The sequence below is a fragment of the Schistocerca americana genome, chromosome 2 (genome assembly GCF_021461395.2).
Source record: "Schistocerca americana isolate TAMUIC-IGC-003095 chromosome 2, iqSchAmer2.1, whole genome shotgun sequence".
Classification (NCBI taxonomy): domain Eukaryota; kingdom Metazoa; phylum Arthropoda; class Insecta; order Orthoptera; family Acrididae; genus Schistocerca; species Schistocerca americana.
In genome coordinates, this window is record NC_060120.1 from 478,590,884 (window position 1) to 478,615,180 (window position 24,297).

Genomic DNA, 24,297 nt, shown 5'->3' on the forward strand with positions numbered 1-24,297 from the left:
GTCACACTGATGGCTATGCTAAATGTGAGGCTGCCATGCGTTACGTGGAACAACAACCTGTGGCAAAACCAACTGACACCCTGCTCTTCAGATGGTGGTGTGATACTACCACGAGGGAAAGTTGTAGCTTCACCAAACAAAAGACACTCCACCATTATTTCATGAAGTAAACTCTTACCAGACTTAAGGTAAAACCTTTATTCTGCCAATGTAAATGTTTACGTGAAAACTTTGTTTTAATAAAGTTCATATTTTGACACCTGGATTCTTTTCAACATTTCTTTTTCAGACATAAATTTCGATAGTCTGAGTTTTCAATAGTTTGAGGTGGCCTTGGTGTCATTTATTTTGAACTATCATGACTCTACTGTAGTTATACGAAAGTGAAACACTAAACAATGTCAAAAATTAAGACTATTGCTACACATAACATATGAATGTGAAAAGAAGTATATTGTACTGATGGCCAAATATCTAACTGCAACATGCAACAGCTTTTCCATATAATCAAGTGAGATATTCACTCAAAGGTATATTAAGTGCAGAGTAGAATGGATTTTTTTTGTTAATATGATACATTATAGTGAATGATACTTAGTAAACACAGCAGTAGTTTATAATATTTCCTTTTTTCTGCTAAAGTATTCCTTGATTTACTCCAGATCCCTGAATGTCATCCTTTCTAGTGGCATACATAGAATACGATAAATGAACAAACAAATAGTGCTTTCTATACAAGAAATTATATTAACTGGATGATACCACGTTTGTGTGTAATGTTATATATGATATTGCCTTTGGATGGTTCCCAAAGCCACTGTTTGGTGCACTGTGTGGCTTATTTTTACTTTTAATTATTGATAAAATTATTTAATTGGATAGATAAAAGTGGGGCTGTGTGTGTTCTGCCGCCACTTGGTGAGTAGATCTCTGCCCAAACTCTTTGCCTTTAAATATGTCTGCTTGCGTCTGTATATGTGTGGACGGATATGTGTGTGTGCACGCGAGTGTATACCTGTCCTTTTTTCCCCCTAAGGTAAGTCTTTCCGCTCCCGGGATTGGAATGACTCCTTACCCTCTCCCTTAAAACCCACATCCTTTCGTCTTTCCCTCTCCTTCCCTCTTTCCTGATGAAGGAACCGTTGGTTGCGAAAGCTTGAAATTTTGTGTGTGTGTTTGTGTTTTTTTATTTTGTCTATCTACCAGTGCTTTCCCGTTAGGTAAGTCATGGAATCTTTGTTTTTAATATATCTTTCCCATATGGAATGTTTCTTTCTATTTTATTCATACAATTAAATAATTTTATTTTTACTTTTGTATTTGGAGACAACCTGACTCCAAATACCATTCACAAAGGAAAAGGCCACCTACTAATAATTGACCACTTGAATAAGATGCTGCAATGAGTTTGAAATAATGACAAAGCTAAGCTATGCAATGTTCTATATTTTTAATCATTTTGTGCTAAGGTCATCAAATTTCAAAACACAAAATGAATTAGCATTATTTTGAAGTGACTTAGCATTCAACAGCCACCAAACTGCTTCAGAGTTCTTGTGCCCATTAATTCATATTTATTAACAGTAGTTATTGAATTTCTATAATTTGTTTTCTTATTCCGTTTTTGCAAAATTAAAAACACATATTCAAAAAAAAAAATTGCATTTACACCTCTGTTGTTTGGTGTAATATTTACTTAATCCAGTACTGATCTTCCTCGCAGTGTGGAGGATACAAGAAGCCCCACTTCTCCCAGGATTCAGGACAATTCAAGCGAATGGTTTGCCCACCCAGATTGCCCAACATGAATCCCATTGAATATTTACAGGACATAATTGAGAGGTCAGTTCCTGAAAAAAAATCCTGCATCGGCAACAGTTTCACAGTTAGGGTTGGCTATAAGGGCAGCGTAGCTCCATATTTCTGCAGGGGACTTTCAACAACTTGTTGAGTACATGCCCTATCAAGTTGCTGCAGTATTCCAGGCAAAAAGAGGTCCAACATGATATTAAGAGGTACCTCATGACTTTTGTCACCTCAACATAATAACCAAGATACCATCACAAATATGTTATTAGCTTCAGGATATTTGATAAACAGAAACCAGTGTGTTATACTGGACAGTAAATGTTCCACAGAAGTGAAAGTAACATCGGGTGCTCCAAAGGCACAGCAGTGCTACAAGACTGTTCACTGATAATGCTGGTCTGTACAGGAGAGTACCGATGTTGGATGACTGTAAGGAACTGTAGAAAGTGTCAACATTTCCATCTGTTGTAATGAATGACAGCTCTCTTTAAATGTGGATAAATGTTAGATAATGTCTACAGTGAAGAGAAAGAGCCTGATAGTACCAGATTACAATATTAGTGGTGAATATTTTCAGTTGTGTTATACGATATACTTACTTAGAATACTAAGAATTAACATGACAAGGAGATCACATAAAAACAGTATTAGGAAAGGAGAATAAAAGCCTTAGATTTGTTGGAAAGGTTCTGAAAAAATGTAATACTTCTACAAAGAAACTCACGTACAAGAGAAAGTATTGTTCCCATGTTCAAATTTCACACCAAGCAACATGACAATTGACAATGGAAACATTCAGTGACTCTGTTTGGACAGGTTGGTACAGCCCATACAAAACAGTAACAAAAATGCTTGGAGAACTTAAATGGAAATCCTCCGAAGAAAGACGATTTAGTTCTCATAAACCTGTACTTCAAGTAGACTGTGCAATCATTCTGCTGTCTCCACTGTATATCTCTTGTGGGGATCGAGAATAAGAAAGGAGAGATTAGCGGTTTCAAGGAGGCATACAGACAAATCATTTCTCCCCTCGTTCAATAGACAAATGGAACAAGGAAGAAAATCAATAATAACTGTATGATGTACCCTTCATCATGCACTGTACAATGGCTAGCATAATATGCAGATGTACATGTAGATGTGTCACACAGTTGAGTGATGAAAGGCTGCTGTTACCTCATGACTCATTATCTAATGTTATCTTATTTCAGTAAAGAATAGCATCTAGATTTTTAAAAGTATTTTCTTCTATTACTCTGTTTATCACTGCTTATGAATGTGCCAATACTTTTCTAAAATATAGGGTGAAAAGTAATGTTTATATCACAAACTAAATAGTCACCGGCACATTTTAGTGCATCATTAATTGATAGGTCAACAGACTTAAATAGTGGCAAGTTTGAGAAGGTAATTGGCCAGTCTATTAGCTTTCTGGTGCAGTCTTGGACACCCTGCTTCCAATTCCTTATCACATGAAAGACCTAGGAGTAGTACATGTGCCACATATGCAGAAAATCCTGTCCCATCACATCCCAGTGAAAAGAACCCATATAATTGTTCATCTCAACTTTGATTTCTGCATTTCTATTTGTGCACCAATGGCAACCAGCAAACTACTGCCTGTATCAATGACCACAATCAAACTGGCCAGGTACAGCTTACACCACCCAGTGACAGTACATGCTGCTAATCACCATGCACTGATGTGACAAGTCATGGGATACCCCCTAATATTATGTCGGACCTCCTTTTGCCCAGTGTAGCACAGTAACTCCACAAGGCATGGACTCAATAAGTCGTTAGAAGTCACCTGCAGAAATACTTAGCCCTGCTGTCTCTATAGCCGTCCACAATTGCGAAAGTGTTGCTGGTGTACGATGGGTTTTGTGCATGAACTGATCTCTCAGTTATTTCCCATAAATGTTCAACAGGATTCTTGTCAGGTGATTTGGGTCGCCAAATAAGTTGCATGAATTATTCAGAGTGTTCTTAAAACTCATCGTGAACAATTGTGGCCCAGTGACATGGTGCATTGTCATCCATAAAAATTCTATCGTTGTTTGGGTACATGAAGTTGATGAATGGCTGTAAATGATCTCAAATCACTTGAACATATCCATTACCCCTCAATGATTGGTTCAGTTGGACCAACAGCCTACACCATTATGGAGCCACCACCAGCTTGCACAGAGCATTGTTGACAACTTGGGTCCATGGTTTCACGGAGTCTGCACCCTATCTGAATCTTACCATCAGCTCTTATGAACTGAAATTGGGACTCATCTGACCAGGCCATGGTTTTCTAGTTGTCTAGGATCCAACTGACATGGTAATGAGCCCAGGAGAGGCATGGCAGATGATGTCGTACTGTTAGCAAGGGCACTTGTGTCACTCGTCCGCTGCCATAGCCCATTAACACCAAATTACGCTATATTGGCCTAATGGACAAGTTTGTTGTATGTACCACAGTGATTTCTGCAGTTATTTCACACAGTGTTGCTTGCCCGTTAGCACTGACAACTCTATACAAATGCCACTGCTCTTGGTCATTAAGTGACAGCCGTCAACCACTGCATTGTCCATGGTGAGAGGCAATGCCTGAAATTTGGTATTCACAGCACACTTTTGACACTGTGGATCTTGGAATATTGAATTCTCTAATGACTTCCAAAATGGAATGTCCGGTGTGTCTAGCTCCAACAACCACTCCATGTTCAAAGCCTGTTAATTCCCTTTGTGTGGCCAGAAACCTTCTCACATGAATCACTTGATTACAAATGACAAGTTAACCAATGCACTGCCTTTTTATACCTTGAGTACACAATACTGCCACCATCCGTGTACGTGCATATCGTTATCCCATTACTTTTGTCACCTCAGTGTACACTTTACTGGCTGCTCCATAACCCCTATATCTAGAGCCTTACTCCAAACAACAGCCTCTCTTGACTGCATGGTTGATAACCATCACTGTGTGTGTGTGTGTGTGTGTGTGTGTGTGTGTGTGTGTGTGTGTTTTCCATAAAACACTCTTCCACTTTAAAGTGAGTGGTTACCATTATTAGTCAGTCACTATATTATTGCATCTGGGAGTGAAGGTGCTTTGGTCGGTTTACCATGAGTCCGTGTGTAACTGAGGTTAATAAGTATAAGCACGACTGACCTGAAAGCACTGACCTGTGACAAGTTTTCTTTACTTGAAACTTGTTTAATGTAACATCATTGTGTGTTTCTGATACCAGGCAAGTGCAATACTATCATGGTTAAGTAGCATTTATTCCAGTGTTTTTAAAGTGCTTTAGAATCAGAAAATGAACTGCGTTGTTTTACTTGAATTCAGTGGTGTTAAGTGACTTATAAGATTAGGTAATGAGACACTTAAAGTAGTAGATGAGTTTTGTTATTTGGGGAGAAAAATAACTGATGATGGTCAAAGTAGAGAGGATATAAAAGGTACACTGGCAATGGCAAGGAAAGCGTTTCTGAAGAAGAGAAGTTTGTTAACATCAAGTATAGATTTAAGTGCCACAAAGTCTTTTCTGAATATTCTAAGGCATCAAGGGATCACCAATTTAGTATTAGAGGGCAGCATGGAGGGTAAAAATCATAGAGGGAGACCAAGAGGTGAATACACTAAGCAGATTCAGAAGGATGTAGGTTGCAGTAGGTACTCTGATATGAAGAAGCTTGCACAGAATAGAGTAGCATGGAGAGCTGCATCAAACCAGTCTCTGAACTGAAGACCACAACAACAACTACAAGTGACTTAAGATTAGAGGTCAAAATAACCATGCAAAAGTGGAGGGGTCTTAGTGTACAGTATTAGTGAAATAGTTTAGCAATGCTAGATTGTGACACAAACTTGCATATGAGCAGAACACCTGGGCAGAAATTGGCAACATCCCCTGGTCTGTGGCTAAGCTGTGTCTCGCCCATACTGAACAGAATTTGGCATAAAATGACCATCTGTGGAGTGATCATGACATACATAATTTTTATTTATTTATTTATTATTTGCCTTCATCACAAAGTTTTTTTAATAGAACGACCTGTTTCAGCCATGCAGTAGCTATCTTCAGAATCTGCAATGGAAGTAAAAGTAGTATACGGGGTGATCAAAAAACTTTCTTTTGAAGACCGTACAGTTCAGAATCAGTATGCCAATCAGGCAAAATCTGCGTGCACACTGAGGCATTCATACCACTGACATATCAGGTTGAGGATATCTGTTTGGTAAAATGCCATGTCCTGATATGTGAAGAAACCCATAATTGCCTGCTGCACATCCCCTTCCAACCCGATTTGTTGACTCTTCAAGGCCTTTTTTAAGGGACTGAAAGCATGATAACCACTTGGGGATAGGTCAGGACTATATGGCAAGTGCTCAAGTGTCTACCACTTGAGTTGGCATAACTTCTGTGTTATGAAATTTGCAATATGAGGATGTGGGTCTTGTGCTGAATTGGATCAGAGTGGCACTTGGCACACTATCTCACAACAGTGGCTTTCCATACAGATGCTATCCCATACACAGTCCTCAGTCTCTCTCAATTTGGTGAAAACACATTTGCAGACAATTATTAGTTTGGAAGCCTAATGTGAGATGCAACTGTCAATTTTTTTAGACACCTTGCCCTGATATTCAATCATGACATATTTTGTTTTCTTGTTCTTGTTGTTGTTGTTCTGACATTTGTTTCCATGTGCCATCATTCGCTTTTTGGTCTTGTAGTAAAATGTCACTACATCTTTATTTCTGTAGCCACTAGTGCAGTCTATTTGTTTCATGGTGTTATCTATTTCTTCTTGTAACAAAGCGAGCCACATCATGTAGTGGATCACTGAAATAGGGAAGGTTTCTATGTATCATTGGGACTGGCACGATCTGACGAGAATTGTACAGTCTGTGATGGTGAGTTTTCTCAAAAAACCAAATAAGCACTCATTTAGTATTTCATAAAACAGTTTTGGGTGATCATTTAAAAAAATAAAAAACCCAGGATAACGGACTTAGCACAAAATCTGAAGATTTTGCAAACTACTCCCAAAAGCAGATACCTCAACATTTTGGAGGAACTGAAATTTTTGGTAGTAATAGACAACAGACTCATCATGTTCTTAAAAAGCAAAATGTCTTCAACCAACACTTTCATTTCAAAACCTTTGAATAACTTATTTCCGGACCTTTGAGTTCCAGGTAAGAAGTGTCCTCATGCACCGTAGAAGGCATGCTGAGCCACCATCATCTATGGAGCTTTGCAGATGCCAAGCACAAGGGACAGTGTGCCTTTCCCTGCAGGAACATCCGCTGCCTTGAATAGTACAACAAGAGCTGTAGCCAAGAGAAAGTAACATGGAACTACAAATAACCCACGCCATTTACTGATGACTGCTGTACTTCACCACCTTTCCATGATAAATTATGCTATCTGTTAGTTACATTACTCAACTACTCTCATAATTTATTTCTTCTCCTTTCTTTGCATCCATTCCTGTTTCATTTTTATTACTTTCTGTTCTAATCAAAATGAAAACTGGTATGTTAGAAACAGGATAATATGCATATAGTCAAAGTTTATTGCCTCTTCTTCCTTTAGAAGATTAATTTTACAGCCATCGCAACGTATTCAGTTTTTCAAAAATCTGTAATCAATTTTTATTTTTTAACATTTTGTTAAATTCTGACCAGCTTCAAACTGACTGAAGATGAATACATTTTTCATTTGGTTAAACATTCTTTAGCAAATCTTGCTTTCTTACATACAACTGAGAATATTTTAAAGAACTGTATTTTTAAATTAACTTCCTTTTGATGACTTTGTATAATTATTTGTACATTACACATGCATCAGTGTCTTTTAGGACAGCTTTGCATCCAATAAAACTGGGTGACGCATGCATGACAGTTTTGACTCGGGTTCTTCTTACATGTTATGACCCGTTGCAGCACACGAGAATGTGAGGTGTATCATGCTTTTGTTATAAGCTTTGTCATTTGTCTTAATTTCTTAATGTAGTAACTAGTAATACACTCTCTTTAACTTCCATTGCAGATTCTGAAAATGGCTATTGCAAAGCCTAAACTAGTAACTCTACACAAATACTTCACTTTCAATACGATTAAATAAAAGTTAACTTCACCATACAGTTTGTTCCAGGAGTGTTAGTCCTCCAAGTTTGGCAGAAGTTCTTTGTTTAAAAGGTAGAATATGGACTGGCAGAAGTAAAGCTTGGGTTGTGAGCCATGTTTGGGCATTTCAGTTGATAGAGCACATGTCTGCAAAAGGCAAATGTTCTGGGTTCAAGTCTTGGTCAAGGATGCAGTTTTTAATCTGTCAGGAAGTTTAACATGTACAAGGTGGTCTGGTACATATTGCAAATTTTGTAGGGAGCCACAGGGTAGGTTGTGCTGAGAAACAATTGTTAAGAAAAAAATTCTATATGCTGTGCTGTTTCCAAGTGAATTAGAAGATAAGTTAGCCAATCAGGCCAATGTATGTCCAAATTCAAGTGGTCCACCAGAAACAATTAGTGTCAGCTGTTCTCAAAGCTTACATAATAGTGCACAAGACTACTCAGCCTTTGGCTTGGGTTTGATCCTTATAACTGACCCATGTCCAGTTTTTGTATCACTCTTTTGGTGATACTGTCTCTGGAGGGCTGCTTGAATTTGCGCCACAAAGGCCAGATTGGGTACTTTAATGCTAATTAACTCAGAAATGGTTCAATGTATCAAATTTTTTTCTTAACAATTATTTTTCAGCACAACCTAACCTGCAACACCCTTACAAGTTATTCAGACTGTTTCTGGTCACTGTTTGTGGATTGTGTTTGTATATTTCAATAATGTTACTTGACTGAATACATAATATGTTACACTCACAATTGTCAAAAATCCATTGTAGACATTCTAGCAGTTCAAATGGTTCAAATGGCTCTGAGCACTATGCGACTTAACTTCTGAGGTCATCAGTCGCCTAGAACTTAGAACTAATTAAACCTAACTAACCTAAGGACATCACACACATCCATGCCCGAGGCAGGACTCGAACCTGCGACCGTAGCAGTCACGCGGTTCCAGACTGAAGCGCCTAGAACCGCACGGCCACACCGGCCGGCATTCTAGCAGTTCATCAAACACATAACTTAATATTAGTTCCATGCATGAGAGGTTTAGAGAGTACCATCACCATTCTTGGAAAATTACCTTAAGAAAGCCCCAAAGCAACACATTCTTCACAAAATAATTCTGTAGGTTGAAACATTCATTCCATAATTTAACTGTCAGTCCTTTGCTGAAAACATAACCTGAAATTGATATTTTCAGTTCTTTATTTAACAGTTCCATCATACTGGAAAATACAGGGTGTTTATAAATGAATATCGGGGTTTAACACTTTATAATATTTACTGTATTAAACTTACAGTTATAAATGATATGTCAAATGAAAGAGCAACTCAAATAGTTTTACCAAGAACCTTATAAATGTTCAATGTGAGCACCATTTGTCAGACGGCACACATCAAGACTATAGCCGAGTTCTTCCCAAACGTTGATAAGTGTGTCTTCAGTGATTGTAGCAACAGCTACTTCAATCCAGTTTCTTAATTCAGAGAGGCATGGCATTAGGTTGGGTGAATGTGGATGCCATCCAAAGCAAGCCCTGTCATTGGACCCTTTGCGGCCTATTTAGCACTTGGGTATAGCGAAGTTCAACCAGTCTAGTGGATTGCGGCAGAAACATTGCACACTGCACATGTGCACTGGTGCCAAACACAACTGTTTGAGTTGCTCTTTCATTTGACATATCATTTATAACAGCAAGTTTAATGTAATAAACATTACAAAGTGATAAAACCCTGATATTCATTTATAAACACCCTGTACTATCACAAGAAAGCTCTTAAATGCTGCACTCAGTATTTTCTTTACTGAGAAAGTGTGTGACAAATTATCAGCACTACTTTAATGTACAAATGTGGAAATGTGGAAATAAAGGATACTTGAACATGCATCCTACTTCTACAACACAACTAAAATTGATAAATAGGGAAAATAAAATGATAAAAACTGACTGAAGTAATATTAAACAATGGAAAATACAGGTTGGAATTGAGTAATATTATGTAAAGGACAGATTGTTACTCGCCATAAAGACGACACGTTGAGCTGCAGACAGGCATGAGGAAAAGACTGTACACAACGTTTCCAGCAAAATGACAGAAAAACATTCACTCATTTACAGAAGCAAGCACACACACAAGACTGCTATCTCCAGCTGGATATAGCTGTCATATGTGTGTCAGGTGTGCTCAGTTGTGTGAATTTGCAAGTGTTTTCCTATTCTGAAGAAGGACTTGGGTGAAAGCTCTGCATACTGCCTTTTTGTCATGTCTGTCTGCAACTCGACATGTTGCCTTTAGGGTGAGTAGCAACCTATCCTTTTCATAATACGGTTGTAGTAGTATTACGTACATGTTGAATTCACAGTAGAATCGAGATTTACTCTGAGCCACTTTGGTACTACCATATAACCATTATACAGAAAATAGCTTGAAATGATATAAGATATATTCAATTATAGCCAACTACACACTGCATTTACAGGGAGAGACAATGAGATTGAAGGTAGAATGAAGTTAGTTTGTGAATCAACATTACACAAAAGATGAAAATCTTACTTCTTACACGCAATGATTTGAAACTGTAATTTACTTAGCACACAGGTAAAATTGTTTCATATTTAAATCTGTTGGCTGCTCGCTGAGTTGTATTGGATGATCCCGTCATTCTGTATTTCCTTTTACAAGGTGGTCAGAGACATGAATGAAATCTGTTGTACTCTAACTTTTGTAACAAGAGGTTTCCTCATTTGGTAAAAGGAGAGAAAAAAGGATGTGTGATGAAGCAAGCTGGGATAATTTTAATTTTTTAATTCCCTTCTTGTTTTGCCATCTTCCTCCTTAATTTTTTTTTTACTTTTAACACTTTACCATTAACATATGTGAATATTATCTGTACTTCCATAAAAGAGAAAGACTGGCCCTCAGTTTTAAAGAATATAACACCAGATCTAATTTTGTGCTTAGTTTCAGGTATGTAATTGACTTTCTAATTTATTTCAACTATTTCTAGTTAGTATCTTTCATTATAGGATGAAATCAGTAATTATTTCGTAACTTAAATTCTATTGTTGATGTATAAACAAATATAAATTCTGTATTAATTATAAACATTTGGAAGACGAAATGCTAGTATTATTTAAGTATTTATTTGGCTCTCTTCAAAAACATGTTAGCAAAACCAGCCCCTCATTAATTCCAAAGTCATTAACAGTTTTGTCAAAAGTATTGTTTACATAACTATATACGTTAATTTCATGATTTAAACAAATAATTCAGCCAAAGCCTTGTAGTAGAAGAAACTGTTAAAAGACAGAATCTTTCGATGTATTCAGTTATTTTAATTGTAATGTGTAGTTTCAGCACCTACTATTGTGATGATAAATAAGGGCCAGGGTTTTGGTCACACGACAGTCAGTCCATGGCCAAGTTTCAGACAAGGAACCTGTGTTGCTTAGAACGACAAGAAGTATCAACTCAACAGTGAAATAAGTCCTACACCAATAGGACATGTGTTAAAGCAATGACAGTGACTGTTCAATTTAATTGCAGGACTGTGAACTATGTGGTTATGTTTTTACTGCTCGTAGATGTTCAACACAAAACTATTGTAGCAGTATGTGGAGGTTCGCCTGCGAACTATTAATGAGGCTTATGGAAAATTTAAACAATAGTGCACTGGACATACATACATAACTGTGTATTAATGAGGGGTTGTGCAAAGTGAAAGTAAAAGACAGTGAAATGCAACTGAGCATCTGTCAGCTACATTATTTACCATAGACAGTGTCCAAACTACAAACCCCATATTTCAGCAAGTACGTCGACACCAAGGATCAACAAACGAAGAAAAATAAAGCAGGCAGAACCACTACAGGTTGAAGAAATAGAATTGCAAGGATTATATATGAACATCACCTATGAGTCACATCCACAAGAAAAACATGGCCAAGAAATCAACAATAAAATTTCAGCAATGGATAAGTGATGGAGACAGTAACTGCCAGTCCACAGACAAGAAAAGGAATAATTATGAATAGAAGAAACCAAAGTCTGTGACAAGACATTATTGCATACTGTGACCATCATAAATGCAAAACTTCTCACACACACTTACTGTTCTTTATACAAAATTCATTAAATGGAGAAACCACAAGGCAACTCATGGTGCATTTTAACTTTTCCTTTTTGACATAACAAGTGTGAAGTTGTGGGTGAAATTGAAATGACACAAAGATACTATACTACTCCTTTTTCCTGGCCTTAGTCAGTACCTGTATGAGGTCGCAAAGTTAATTTGAATTTGGCAATGTTAATAGTAGATGGTGCCCAGATGGCCTCCCTGTCATCCCCTCCCCCCAGCATGGAATATGTTTACCCCATCACCTTTCATCTAGTGTAATCCCATATGAAAGTGTGAGAATGTTTGCGGATCATATAACTGAGGGGGGACATGGATACCAGCCTCATAATCACCTAGTCGGATGTGGGAAACTGCCTAAAATCCACATCCAGGCTGGCCAGCACGTCAGCCCTCATCATAAATCCACCAGGCAGATTCAATCTGGAGCCAGTGCATCTCTGTCAATCCCAGAAATGGCATACTAATGTGTCCAGCTATCTGGGCAGATGACACAGTCACTACACTGCACGACATAATGTCTTGTCACAGACCTTGGTCTCTGCTTTGTCACAGAGACCATATGTATGTTTCCCTCTCAGTACCATATCTTGAACTTTCACCATTAGTAATTTCTTCTACAACATGTACACCTAAGATACTTTAAATTCATGAGTGTTCTTCCATAAGAACATGTAAAAATAAGAGTGTTCTTTTTAGTTACACAGTAAAGTCTTTAGGAAGTTATGTAACACTCCTTATTAACATTATCTGTTTTCCAATATTCAGCACCACAGAATACCGAGATACATATCCACTTTGTTTTCTTCTGGTTTTCACACTGTAACTCTTAGATACTTTAAGATTGAGACTCACTCCAGTCACTGGCTATGCAATCAGTGATCAAATGATACCAAATCTTGTCAGTTATTTATATGCATTATAAATTACTGTACATTCAAGACCAGCTGCCAATCCTTACACAAGGAAAGTACCATCTGCAAGTCCTTCTGCATGTCATCACCCTATACACAACTGTGTGATCTGTGAACAGCCAGATCACTTATACAATGTATGAGGTGTGAAGAAAAAGTAATGGGAATTTTTTAATTTCGCGGGCTTTATACGTCTGATTTTCAATTTTTTTTATCTCGCTGGCGCCCATGTTCTTGATGTATGTTTGCATTTTAAGCTGTTTTGAATAAATAGTTTATTGTATACAGTCGAAAAGATTATAAGCGTTTTCTAGTGCTCGGCGAATGTTTACTTTTGAAAAAGATGGATCAAAGAATTTGCATTAAAATTTGCTTAAAAAATGAACTAAAGTGCAGCACCACATTTGAAATGTTGACTGTGGGATTTGGCAAACCTACTATGAGGAAGAAAAGAGTTTACGAGTGGTATAAATGCTCCAAAGATGGTCGAAGATACTGAAGGTGATGTCCACTCTGGACACCGTAGCACATTAATTACAGTCAACAATGTGGAAAGAGTAAAGAAAATGGTTCAGGAAAATTGCAGAATCACCATCAGAGAGGTGGCTGATGATGCCGGCATATCCTCTGGCTCATGCAAAGCAATTGTTTCAGATGTTTTGGGCATGAAATTTGCAGCAGCAAAGTATGTTCCCAATCTGTTGAATTTCATCCAAAAACAACATAACATAGACATCACTCGGGGATTGCTGAATGAAGCTGACAATGACACAGAACTAAGAAGGTTATAACAGCTGATGAAACATGGGTATACTGGTACAACATCGAAACCAAGGCCCTATCCTCCCAATTGAAACTAACTGAAGAGCCCCTCACCATCTCCGCTAAATGGTGAGTAGTAACTTCCCTTTTCATAGAATTATGGAAAAACCACTCATGTAAACTGCATCAGGATAATGTTGCCACTCATTGCTCAATGCTTGTTTGTGATTTTATGGAGAGAAACAAAACCATTATGTTGCCTCAGCCACTGTATTCACCAGACATGGGGCCCTGCAACTTATTCCTATTTCCAAGGCTGAAGAGAGCAATGAGAAGACTTCACTTGGCCACCACTCAGGAAATAAAACAAAACTGCTGAAGGAGCTGAACAATCTATTGAATAGCGAGTTCCAGAAGTGCTTCCAAGATTGGAAAAATTGCTGGCACAAGTGTGTTTTATCTGAGGGGGTTAATTTGAAGGGCACAAAGTTGATGTTGATGATGAGTAAACAAAGATTCTTTAAGAAAACAAAAATTCTCATCATTTTTTTATCACACCTCGCATATATGACGAACATCAGTGGCCCTATCACACTACACTGAGTTATGTCAAAACACCAACTTTGCTTCTGATGATGTCTCTCCACTTACGGCAACATGCTCATTTCTGTTTACCAGGTAACCTTCAATCAAATTGCATACCAATCAGGATATTACACATACATGTATTTCATTTATTGGGCAATGGCATACTGAAGGTTTTATGGAAATCAAAAATCATTGCATCAGCCCAACTTCATATATTGCCTTTAGGATCTCGGGACTGACAAGAGAAAGCAGGGTTTCACTTGACTGAGGCTCTCAAAAAGCATATTGATTCTTACATATGAGTTGTTCAGTCTCCAGAAAATTCATCATGCATGAGCACAATAATGTTTCTTAACAATGTAAAAAAAAGTGACCTAATATAGCTTTATAGTTCTGAATGTTGATCTTACAAACTTTTTAATAGGTTGGAATAATCTAAATCCTTTTTCACTTTTCCAGTCATGTGGCATGCTCCAATGTTTCAGCATGCTACTGTAAGCTTATTCTGGCTGGGTGGGTGGGGGGGAATTCTATACATTTTCAATACAGAGCCTAACTGGTACTAAATCATATCGTGTGGCCTTTCCTGCATACAGTAATTTTAATTATTTTGCAATTCTGCACTCACTTATCCTATATACAGGGCTATTACAAATGATTGAATCGATTTCATAAATTCACTGTAGCTCCATTCATTGACATATGGTCACGACACACTACAGATACGTGGAAAAACTCAAAGTTTTGTTCGGCTGAAGCCGCACTTCAGGTTTCTGCCGCCAGAGCGCTCGAGAGCGCAGTGAGACAAAATGGCGACAGGAGCCGAGAAAGCGTATGTCGTGCTTGAAATGCACTCACATCAGTCAGTCATAACAGTGCAACGACACTTCAGGACGAAGTTCAACAAAGATCCACCAACTGCTAACTCCATTCGGCAATGGTATGCGCAGTTTAAAGCTTCTGGATGCCTCTGTAAGGGGAAATCAACGGGTCGGCCTGCAGTGAGCGAAGAAACGGTTGAATGCGTGCGGGCAAGTTTCACGCGGAGCCCGCAGAAGTCGATGAATAAAGCAAGCAGGGAGCTAAACGTACCACAGCCAACGGTTTGGAAAATCTTACGGAAAAGGCTAAAGCAGAAGCCTTACCGATTACAATTGCTACAAGCCCTGACACCCGATGACAAAGTTAAACGCTTTGAATTTTCGGCGCGGTTGCAACAGCTCATGGAAGAGGATGCGTTCAGTGCGAAACTTGTTTTCAGTGATGAAGCAACATTTTTTCTTAATAGTGAAGTGAACAGACACAATGTGCGAATCTGGGCGGTAGAGAATCCTCACGCATTCGTGCAGCAAATTCGCTATTCACCAAAAGTTAACGTGTTTTGTGCAATCTCACGGTTTAAAGTTTACGGCCCCTTTTACTTCTCCGAAAAAAACGTTACAGGACACGTGTATCTGGACATGCTGGAAAATTGACTCATGCCACAACTGGAGGCCGACAGCGCCGACTTCATCTTTCAACAGGATGGTGCTCCACCGCACTTCCACCATGATGTTCGGCATTTCTTAAACAGGAGATTGGAAAACCGATGGATCGGTCATGGTGGAGATCATGATCAGCAATTCATGTCATGGCCTCCACGCTCTCCCGACTTAACCCCATGCGATTTCTTTCTGTGGGGTTATGTGAAAGATTCAGTGTTTACACCTCCTCTACCAAGAAACGTGCCAGAACTGCGAGCTCGCATCAACGATGCTTTCGAACTCATCGATGGGGACATGCTGCGCCGAGTGTGGGAGGAACTTGATTATCGGCTTGATGTCTGCCGAATCACTAAAGGGGCACATATCGAACATTTGTGAATGCCTAAAAAAACTTTTTGAGTTTTTGTATGTGTGTGCAAAGCATTGTGAAAATATCTCAAATAATAAAGTTATTGTAGAGCTGTAAAATCGCTTCAATCATTTGTAATAACCCTGTATTTACTATTTACATCTTTCATATCCACATGGTAGTTGGACATAAGAAATGTGCTGCAATTTTCTTTAGTGGAGCATTTTTGTAAAACAGAATTTAGTACTTTGTGCTTTGTTTTATCTTCTTCCACTTAATTGTCATCATGGTCAATGAGCATTTGGACAGTTCAAATTGGTTCCATTTATTGATTTTCAAAAAGTCCAAATGGTTTTCGAGTTTTCTGACAACTCAGCAAATAAGATATTTTTTCCAATCCAACAAGTACTTCTTGCATAGGTGTTCTTATGTTTGTTTTGAGTTGGTTCGGGTTTCATTTGTCAGCAGGTACTCAGTCTTATCTCCATCTTCTATGCTCTCTTTACTTACGCAGCTCTCTTTACTTACGCAGTCCCTTTCTATACAATCATTGAACCATAGTCGGCCCTTCCCATACCTTGCCATCTCCCATGGCACCAATTTATGAAGCCCATGACCTAAAGTATGTGTGAACTTTTGCCAGAGATAATCTACATTCTGTTCCTATGAACTGAATGTTTGCTGATGAACACTCAGATAGTTTCTAACCATTTCTTACTGCACCTGTCAAGCAGAAATATCTTTTGACATTTCTTAATTTTTACGGCAGTGATCAATCAATGCCGTAATAAGTTTTTGGTTGCTTATTTTTATCTCTTTGTTCAGAATTAAAAAATTCCATTCTGGTTGAGTCAATCTAAATAGTTTTATGGAAAATGTAGTTAGTACGTGGTTGTGAAATTCTTTGTCCTGGCATCCAGTGTTAAAGGTTTGCATTTCCCAGTCTACACATGGGAGATTGAAATATATCACCCTATTATTTCAATATGGTTGGGGAATTTGTGTGTGATATTTTCCAAGCTTTATCTAAAGTATTGCAACACTTTGACACTTGATGAGGAGGGACAAAAGAAATCTGTAGTGCTTATCTTCACCAACATTATGTTGCATTTAATACTGTGTTTATGTCATTAGGCACTAAGGAGTTCTTTATGGCAATAAATACACCTACACCACCACAGCTCATCCCATCCTTTTGATAAATATTCAATGTTGATTGTTTCACTATTACTTACATCTAATTTCAACCAACTGCTTGCATTAATGAGTGAGACTAATTCTGGTAGTTTACCCTGAACATTTCACCAGTTAACAAAAATTAGGATTAAATTATCTCTTTCTGACTTATAATGATGTTCATTTCCCTTTATAATAACTGAAGTGACCTGGTAAAGATTCTCTGTTGTATTACACAAAATTTCCCGTGCAATCTACAGAGTTATTTCACTAATCTAAAAAACCTAGGCCACAAATACTTCACAACTTGAGTAAATGATTTCAAGGTATAGTGCATGCCCAGCTTAGTAAATGGACCCTACAACTCTCCACTTAATTGTGCAGGTCATAAAATAAGCAATGAGATTACTGCAAAATCATAGGAGCCTCTAATTAAAGCCCTCCTTCTGGCTGCAAATCAGAGTGTCACAGTGTTTCAGGGGATGAAGTTGAAAATCATGAGGTGGAAGAACTGTCACGCTGGTAGCCTTCACCATTACTTCAGCCAACTTCCAAAACGATAAAATGACATTCACTGAATCCATACAAGAGGCATCACTGGAGCTGACATGAGCAAGAATTTGGATTGGGTAGGACAGATTGATCAAATTTCTGAATAAAAGATCTCTCCATCCTAAAAGCAATGAGATGGGCAACCTAACTGCCCCTTAGTATTTTCATCCAAGGTGGAAGGAGGAAAACAGGCAAGTAAAAGAAGGGAAGTGTGAAATCAACTATAAAAGAAGAATAAAATAACTTATAGTGGGGGTGGGGGAATAGTAGGACACACTCCTAAGCCCAATTGGAAGCCTCTCCCCCCTCCATTTTAAAAAAACAGTACAACAGTTATGCCAATGAAATTGGAGGATTAAAGTGATGAGGAATGAAAAGGCATACACGAACTGAAAGTTTATGATGTCTGACTAACACTCCATCAAGCCCTAGGCAGATGCCCTCTGGGGCTGAGACTGTGGCAATAGGTGATCAACCATCCCAGCCTGGAGGCCAGCAAGGCAGTCCTGTCTGACCATCAGATAAAGATTATACAAGTTTCACTGTTGGATAAATTCCTATGGAGTTGACAGCTCAGCCACGAAGAGTGCAATCCCCACACTGCCAGGAGGCTACAACTGCACAAGTATTTGATGATCCCTCCCCCGCAAAAGGTACAACTACTGTGTTGGGTTTTGAGGGCCTTGACATATCAAAAGCGCTCGGTGGATAACGTGGAATTTCATATGGGGTGGGCAACCTTTCCCACACAGTGTGCACTACTGAAAAACTATTCTGGACAGTGGAGAGTCAAACCCATTAATGGGGACTGCACTTGATTAGTCCAAAGATGACAATAAGAACAGACAAACAGAATCAAAGAATAATTAAAATCGGAGTCTTTCGGCAAGAGAAGTGTGAAATCAGCTATAAAAGAAGAATAAGATAACATACAGTGGGGGAAGGGGTTGGTTATATAGGAAGGACAGTAACTGGGAAGAGGAAAACAGGGAAGTGGTTGGCTGGATGAGTTAAGAAGAAATGCTGCAACTCAGGGCCCTGCACACACTATACATGTGCTGACAAATGAGCTTCAAACGCCCGGGGATGGTTGTGGGTGTCAGCCACGATTTACAGTCACTAGCACCCAGCGCATTCTGAAGCCACCACTAGAGTCCCCTCTATGCCTCAGATGAGACCACCTCCCATTGCTTCCAGCAAACATAGTAAGTCTACACTGGACTTCTTTTCCACCCTAATGCTATTTCCCTGAGGGGCACCATTGTCCTCCTCATACTGGAACTCCCAATTCAAAAGGCATTATATCAACTGACATATCTCTAGTTCTATAACTTACCTTTGCATGCTGTACTGTCTTTGGTTGTAAAAGGAACACCGAGAAAAGGTTTATTCTGTTCAACATCACTTGCAGTCTCAGAACACAAAATTTTATCCACTTCTTTAGCTTCAGTGAGAGCTTCTTCAAAACGTGTATCCACAACAGCATTTAATATTGGATTCACTTCCTGTATGCGTTCCACAAAACACCGAACCACTTCCTCAGATGTTATCTGAAACAATATGGGATGAAATGATTATTAAGGGCTAAGTAACACACCAGAATAAATTTTTAACTTTACAGTAGAGTGAACACTGTATGGACACAACTTGAAAAATTACTACAGTGTACATGCTGGTGGCTTGAATCCAGGCACTCGCATTTCATGGAAATGCTCTAGCCAACTGATCAATCCAGGCACACCTCATGACCCAATTCCAAACTTCAGTCTGGCTGAAGCACTTTCTTACTTTGCAAATACCAGAGTGGCTTTTCTGACCCTACTGCACAAGCTCCCTCATGTAAATGGAGTGTTCCTCAGCCACTGTGACACCAATAGTTCTTTGTTATGACACAATTGTGCATGAGACATGTCAGGGTGCAGTCTTGCTGAAGGTCCTCGTAACATGCAGAGCACTTTATGCAAACAAACTGCAGCACATGATTGGACTGTGTGTCACTATGACTGACACATTTCCAACGTCTACTACCTAAGTGTATCTCCACCACTTATATGAATAGTGTCCTGATAACAATATATGATCAAAAGTATCGAGACATCCCCAAAAACATATGTTTGTCACATTAGGTGCATTGTGTTGCCACCTACTGCTAAGTACTCCATATCAGCGACCTCAGTAGCCATTAGACATCATGAGAGAACAAAATGCGGTGCTCTGCAGAACTCACTGACTTCGAACACGGTCAGGAGTCACTTGTGTCATACATTTGTACGTGAGATTTCCACACTCCTAAACATCCCTAGGTCCACTGTTTCCAATGTGATAGTGAAGTAGAAATATGAAGGAACACATACAGCATAAAAGCATACAGGCTGACCTCATCCGTTGACCGATAGACCGCCGACAGCTGAAGAGGGTCGTAATGTGTTATAGGCAGACATCTATCCAGACCATCACATAGCAATTCCAAACTGCAACAGGATCCACTGCAAGGACTATCACAGTTAGGCGGGAGGTGAGAAAACTTGGATTTCATAGTTGAGCGGCTGCTCAAAAGCCACACATCACACCGGTAAATGCAAAACAACGCCTTGCTTGGTGCAAGGAGCGTAAACTTTGGACAATTGAACAGAGGAAAAATTTTGTGTGGAGTAATGAATCACAGTACACAATGTGGCGATCCGATGGCAGAGTGAGGGTATGGCGAATACCCGGTGAATGTCATCTGCCAGTGTGTGTAGTGCCAACAGTAAAATTCAGAGGCAGTGGTGTTATCGTGTGGCCGTGTTTTTCATGGAGGGGGCTTGCACCCCTTGTTATTTTGCATGGCACAGCACAGGCCTACATTGATGTTTTAAGCACCTTCTTGCTTCCCACATTGAAGAGCAATTTGGCAACAGCGATTGCACCTTTCAACACAATCGAACACCTATTCATAATGCACGGCCTGTGGTGCAGGGGTTACAAGATAATAAAATCCCTGTAATGGACTGGCCTGCACAGTCCTGATCTCCTATGGAACACCTTTGGGATGTTTTGGAATGCCGACTTAATGCCAGGCCTCACTGACTGATATCGATACCTCTCCTCAGTGCAGCACTCCATGAAGAATGGGCTGCAATTTTCCCACGAAACCTTCCAGCATCTGATTGAAGATATACCTGTGAGAATGGAAGCTGCCATCAAGGCTAAGGGTAGGCTAACACTATACTGAATTCTATCATTACCGATAGAGGGCACCACGAACTTGTAAGTCACTTTCAGCCACGTGTCTGGATACTTTTGATCACATAGTGTATCACCTTATCTTGTTTTCAACATATCATTCACTCATGCCATCAAAGTGTATCACCATCTACTGTAACTCATCAGTCCAAGTGATTTTTTCCTCACAGTTTGAACAATCAATGGTTGTGTTCCTCTGTTTAAGGGCCCGTGGCTTTGTTTAATAACCTATTTTACCTTGTTTGGCAATCTAATTTCTTTGTCTTACGATCTTCTTCCTTTGCAAGACATTTATCTTTGTCTGATGATAATGCTTCCCTGTTAATAACCAATTTTTGTTGTTTGGCTACTCTCTGTGTAGGATTCTTCCACAATCTGTGAAGTTTTATTTATCTTGTTAATCAGTTTCACACTTTATAGAACGACTATTTCTTCTAGTAAAATTATAGTATTGCCAATTACAGTCTATCACACATCCTCCCAACAATCAATTTACCTGCCAGTAGAAACACTTCACATTTTTCTTGCTCTGGTTCCTCTATACAGTGTAAAACTTTCAGTCCTAGCTTACACAGTTGTATGGGTGTGTTTTATTTAAGTTGCAGCACTGTATTATTGTGCTAAGCAGTTGAGGGAGGGAGAGAGGATACTAACTGGTAAAAGTAAGAAGGAATTTGTAAATGACAAGCCGCTGTCAGTAACACACACAAGAGTTACAGCAAGTTGGAATGCTAGTAAAAAATAAAAAAGATTCTCTCTTCTTTCCTAGCAATAAAGGCAATGAATGACATATGTATGTTTAAATGTAAACTTTTACTAACTTCTAATATCAGGAGTATCGTCCCATCCCTTGATTTAATCAGTAAATTACACATTCTAGCAGTATAAACTAAAAAGTACCATTCTTATAAATGCTCATATTTTGGGCATTTAAAACTGCTTTGTGGAAATTCCTGGGCAAATGCCCATTTACAAATGTCCTGCCCACTGAGCATTTGCCTGGCCCACATCCCTAGGCACAGGTATGTGTACCATGGCAACGCAGTGAAGTCGGCAGACCCGCACAGCAACAATTAGATCTGTTTGAAATTTCAAAAGCCCATTTCTGCCCTGTACTCACTTATTCCATCAGCCTACTTCTGAAATCAGAGGAATTCAAGTGTTTACTGTTAATGATTGACAGAGTTTTCCAATGGGTGGAAACAGCCCTTCTCAAGGAAATCACAGTCGAGTCCCCTATCTGCCCCTTCATAGAACCATGGATAGAGCTTTCCATCATGTTGTCAGACATGATATCTACCAATCAAGGCCACTGATTCATGTTGGTGCTCTTCAGAGCCCTGTGTAACCTCTGCAGAATCAAATGTAACCACACTACAGCCTATCACACCCAACATAATGAGTTAGTTGAACAGTGGCACAGGACTCTCAAAGCCATCCTTATGTGCCACAGTAGATTGTGGACCAAAGCTTTGCCATAGGTACTTTCAGTGTCTGAACTGCCTTCAAGGAGGACCTACAAGCATCCCACACTGAAATACTATACAGGGAATCACTGGTGCTTCCGCCGACTTCATTGTACCCCGAAGCATACGGACCTCCCGGCACTAGTTCAACAAGAGCTAGACCACATTACATATATTCACATGCCACCTCCCGCTCCACATTCGGTGTCCGAGGTCTTTCTTTATAAAGTACTCTCCAACTGTGAACATGTTATGCTACAGAACGACACAGTCCAAATGGCACTAATACCATCGTACACAGGATCCTTGAAAGTGCTTCTGAGAGGCACACATGCATTTGACATTCTGATTACTGACAAACCAATGACCATTTTAATTAAGCGCCTAAACCAACATGGGTCCCCCAGGACAACATTGACCTCAACACCATGGACAGCAAAGATCACAACATCTGCTCACTACCCAGTGAATGGACAGCAAACCCCAACACAGACTTCCCTGTCAGTATTAGACATGATCTCAGTGACTTCGACCTTGATGACATCACCATAAAATTGGTCAATAATGTACTGTGTCTCTCACCTTGCAATGAAGACACTCTGACAGGTGATGCTGCAGACATCTGATTCCTGAACCATACATACAGCCTACCCGGCAACACTGACTACACTCCCACATCATCCCGCCTTTCAACAGATGACATCTTCACCATCACCTGTGGAAGGATCCTACCATGATACCCACCTACACCCTCACCTACGGTTAGAGGCTGGGGCATATCCCGCTGCAGAGGTGACCGCACTTCAGCCTTATCAAACTCCTCAATAAATAACAGTATCTCCACTTTGACACCTCTCATCCCATCCACATCGAATGCTCCTTTTCCATACAACAAAGGCATCCATAGAAAACTAATCTGCTCCAGCATCAAATCAATATCTGTACCAATAGTCTCTTCCAAGTTTTCTTCTTCCACTACTATCTTAGATGTGGAGGGTCTCCACATGTGGTGTTTTTATTACAACAAAAATTACTTGGCACCCCCTGGTAATGCCGCACCACTTCCCTCTCTCCTGGTTGCCCAGCCACTGTCCTGGTTTGGGCACACCAGGTGTCTTCTATGCCACCTGCTCCCCTAACAGCTATACAGCACCATTGCCATACTTGACGTAGCTCTGAGAAACAGTGCAGCCAGCCACGACACAGCTGGTCGCATGACTGCACATCTGTGCATAACACCCCAACCAAGTGACGACACAGTTTATATCCTCCCTTCAGTGATCCACGCTACAAGAGGGGGCTCTGTGGGGACATTGACCATGACATGCGTCACTTGCGATTGAGGAGAGGAACATCTGTGGATAAGTGAAAGACTTAAGTGCATTCTGAGCTATGATATGTTGTGCACATGCTATGGTCTCACACTTTGTGCATAAAGCATATGTGCAACTAACCACTTCAATTCCATTACTGGGACATTCCTTGTCATCTGGCAGGGAATACTTCCACATTTTACAACAATTAAAATGTTGTGTGATAAATGTGTTGTTATTAATTAAAATCTGTGAGGCTGTTTTGCTGCTCCCTGTACCTCGAAAGTGGTGTCCCTCAAGCCCACCAAAATGACAGCCACTCACAAAAATGTTCTCAAAACTTTGCCTCCCTTGTTAATCTTCCACTCCTAGCCCATTATTCACCCAGGCCAAAT

General features: G+C 39.5%; 1 protein-coding gene across 3 annotated transcripts in view; it reads right to left on the reverse strand.

Annotated features, from left to right (window-relative positions):
- Positions 1–24,297, reverse strand: part of LOC124595548 (fatty-acid amide hydrolase 2) — a 90,008-nt gene that overhangs the window by 43,873 nt on the left and 21,838 nt on the right. For all 3 annotated transcript variants that reach the window (XM_047134326.1, XM_047134328.1, XM_047134327.1), the window contains exon 3: positions 19,235–19,448. In XM_047134326.1, coding sequence (XP_046990282.1) covers positions 19,235–19,448 — 214 coding nt within the window. The remainder of the gene's footprint in view (positions 1–19,234; positions 19,449–24,297) is intronic.